At 33.1% G+C, this 3,345-nt stretch overlaps 1 protein-coding gene across 1 annotated transcript; it reads right to left on the reverse strand.

The window, feature by feature from the left end:
* Nucleotides 1-278: 278 nt before the first annotated feature.
* Nucleotides 279-2,095, reverse strand: LOC120187814 (MADS-box protein JOINTLESS-like). The gene is made up of 7 exons (XM_039191432.1): nucleotides 2,051-2,095; nucleotides 1,886-1,909; nucleotides 968-1,032; nucleotides 788-885; nucleotides 664-707; nucleotides 527-568; nucleotides 279-437 (listed from the first exon to the last, which is right to left on the reverse strand). The coding sequence occupies exons 1-7, from the start codon at nucleotides 2,093-2,095 to the stop codon at nucleotides 279-281; spliced, it is 477 nt and encodes a 158-aa protein (XP_039047363.1).
* Nucleotides 2,096-3,345: the final 1,250 nt, after the last annotated feature.

Here is a 3,345-nt window from a genome sequence, read left to right on the forward strand (position 1 = left end):
AAATAGATAAATCCAGTTTATATGGGAAAACAATGATGCAGAGCTAGTATCGTCCTGTCATTTCTTGCACAGATATTTTGCTTCATGAGGTCTTACTCCAATTGGCATGCCACTTGAAAAGGCCCCATCCATGGCAATGCAAACCCGATCTCTAGTTTCATATCCAAATAAATCATCAGTTTATATGAAAATCCATTATATCTTACGCTAAAAAAGTTAACAACACATTTCTGCATGGTCAGTCCCAGCAGTCAACAACTCTATGGCATGGGCAACCATCATGATGATAAGCAAAATATAGAGATAGATCTTTCATAGTCGTGTCGATTACCGTTGGAAGTACAAATGTTGGTCACTGACTCCGACGAGTGACCTTCCTCAAAGATGTTCTCCGAGTCACCGGCAACTTGTCTTCGACCCTCGGATATCTGCAATACCTGCAGTGATGAAAGCTTGTAGCCTATTACCTATACTTATAAATATAATAACATGGAATAGTATTATGTACGAGAAGGAAAAGTCATACTTGTTGCTTCAATCGTTCATTTTCTTCCATCAATTCAACTTCCTGCAATGCATGCATCAAAACAGTCTTATGTCTATTCTTTAGTATCTTTTTAATTCCTCCTTTTTGACTGCTATTTTGTATGTTTATGTACTGACCTTTCTTTGAATGTCACTGATTTCTCTAATAATCCTTTGACCTTAAAATACATTAATAATTAGAGCTAATTAAGTTCATATGTTTAATCATTGATTAAGACTTGTACAGAAAAAGTAAGAACCTTTTTCTCTATCACGCGACTCAACCCAACTTCCACAAATTTCTCTAGCTGCTGTAGTTCTTCAACATTTAATCCTTGGAGATCGTCGCCCCTCATTTGCCTGTTTTAATGTAGAATCCACTTTATATATGCATATATCCTCATGAATAATATGAATAAAATTGATAAAAAAAAGATCATACCTCAGTTGATGACTTCTCTCTGCTATTTCCATTATTAGCATGGACTGGTTGCTGTCTTCTACGAGCTACAGACAAGAAACACCCTTCTCAATAATTATTGAAATTACAGAAGATAGAGATAAAACATCCTTGCTCTTCTAAAAATGGAATTTCATCAATAAAATTGATCACAACATTAAACCTCAACAAATGATTCAATAATAATCAATTATAAAGTGCAATAATTCAGGCATCAGTAAAACAAATAAGATACTGGAAAATAATCATCCCAACTCAGACTCTTTTGAAAAGTTTAAAATGCTATAAAACACTAGAGCCTGCCATTTAGAAATCAACTCTCAATAAAAGCTTAAAAAAAGCACTAGGTTAATAAGTAACTCAGTCATCAAGTCGTATGGTCAACCAACAAACATAGCTACACTAGAAAAAAGAAATGCAAGAGAACTTCAATCAAACTTATTTTTGCACCAATGACCTTACAAGAAAAGGCAATAATCAAATGCACCTAGCTTAAAAATATCATTGGTGTTTTTATTGTCTAGCACTGCATCTTAGCATGCACCTAGACAACACTGCCCACACCTTAAGTATGCCACTCCTACTTGAGATTTTAACTTGCATGTAAAATTTAGAGTTGAATGCTGATATACTTTATGCAACACACAATAAGCAAAATTTGCATCCAAATATTGTGAGATGTAAAACTTGAAACTAATAGAATTCACAATGATAAAATGGAAAGACAATCGTCAACACACATATACAGTGCAAGGAAAGGATGATAAAAACAATCAACATCATCAGCAGGATTCTGAAACGTTTGGTTAGCACTTTGAACTTGAGCAAAACGTAAGCTAAAGAGGAGAATATAGATAGTGAAAATCTATTACTTAGCTGTACTTGCGGTTGCGGACATACCATAACAATATCTTGGGGATCCACCTGTCAAAAGAAGGATTCTAGTTGTTATTTCATATTTTGAATTGCAAATGAATTTATGTACCAATGAAATATGAAATAACAAAAAAGTAAAGGGGTATAAAAGATGTCAGACAACAAATCTCAAAGGATAAGAAAGGCTACCTGGAGGTCACTGCATGGAAGAGTAATAACATCAGCCAGTAACATATCTGTGTCAGGATCTGAATAACATATTTGAGTAAGTATTTTATTTTTTAAAGGAGTCATGCAGGTTGCTAAATATAGCCATGGTATCAATCAATGGAAAGTAAGCTGCAGAAATGAATTTCAGGATTTCATCGAAATGAAAATAAGAGTATATCAAAATCTCAAAGAACAGAAAGAAATTCAGCAGTTTTCTCTGTTATGTTAAATCAAAAATACTAAACTAAAGCAAACCACAAATTATTAAGGAAAACTATAAAATAGAATTTTCTTCACTACAATTAAATATCCATATGAATAAATACATGAACTAAGGAACTGAAAAGAGGGCAGCAAACCACTGATACATTCAATATAGTTATAGACAACAAAACCATAATTCTAAAGATAACTGGAAAAAAATGACTGATGGAAATGTGAAGAGACGTGATTAGCCTTACCAACAGGTTTTTATTGAGGGACCAAAATCAATCATCTCTATCAAAACACATCCATTGTTCCTTTGTTTTCATCTTTGCACATAAACCATTTTTTTCTCGATCCATTTTTAAAAGTAGCTCTATATTAACAGTGATTTCAAAAGTAAATCCTAGACACACCCAAATATTAACAGTGAAACTGCAAAATAAGAAAAATCAGGCTACCTCGATTTAGTTATCGACATGAACTGCAGGACTTTGATCCCACGACTTCCCTCCAGTTTATGCTGTTACGAACAACAAAATCATATTACATGATATAAGAACATTTTCATTTTGTAGTAAATTTTATCTGTAATAATGACATCTCATATGAAGAAAATATACCTTAATCGTTTATAAATGGAGGAAAATGGTTGGTAGAGAGTCGAGGTTTACAACTAAGATAAAACATACAGAGTTGGAGTGCCACCAACTTTCTTCTTCTTCATCTCCTTTGTTTAAAAAGGAAAGAAAATATGTGTTGTCTTGAAGGTTTTGAAGGATGGGTTTTCTCAGAAGAAGTCGAAAAAATGGTGGCTTTTGATTCCATGAAAACATTAGAGGTCAAAAACCAAATTTTGAACAAAGCTTGTGTTTAGATTCCAATTTTGTAACTTTTCCTCCATTTTATTGTTAGCCAGACATAACCCATTTCAAAATTCCAACTTCGAATTCTCAAAAACCAAAATTTAACATGGGAAAGAAATTAGCTAAACAGAAAACATAATGCAAAACACAAAAATGCTTATGCCTGAAAACAAAATTGCAGGATACAGCTAAGTAAACATCAAA

This window comes from Hibiscus syriacus, unplaced genomic scaffold, assembly GCF_006381635.1.
Source record: "Hibiscus syriacus cultivar Baekdansim isolate YM2019G1 unplaced genomic scaffold, ASM638163v2 tig00113726_pilon, whole genome shotgun sequence".
Lineage (NCBI taxonomy): Eukaryota > Viridiplantae > Streptophyta > Magnoliopsida > Malvales > Malvaceae > Hibiscus > Hibiscus syriacus.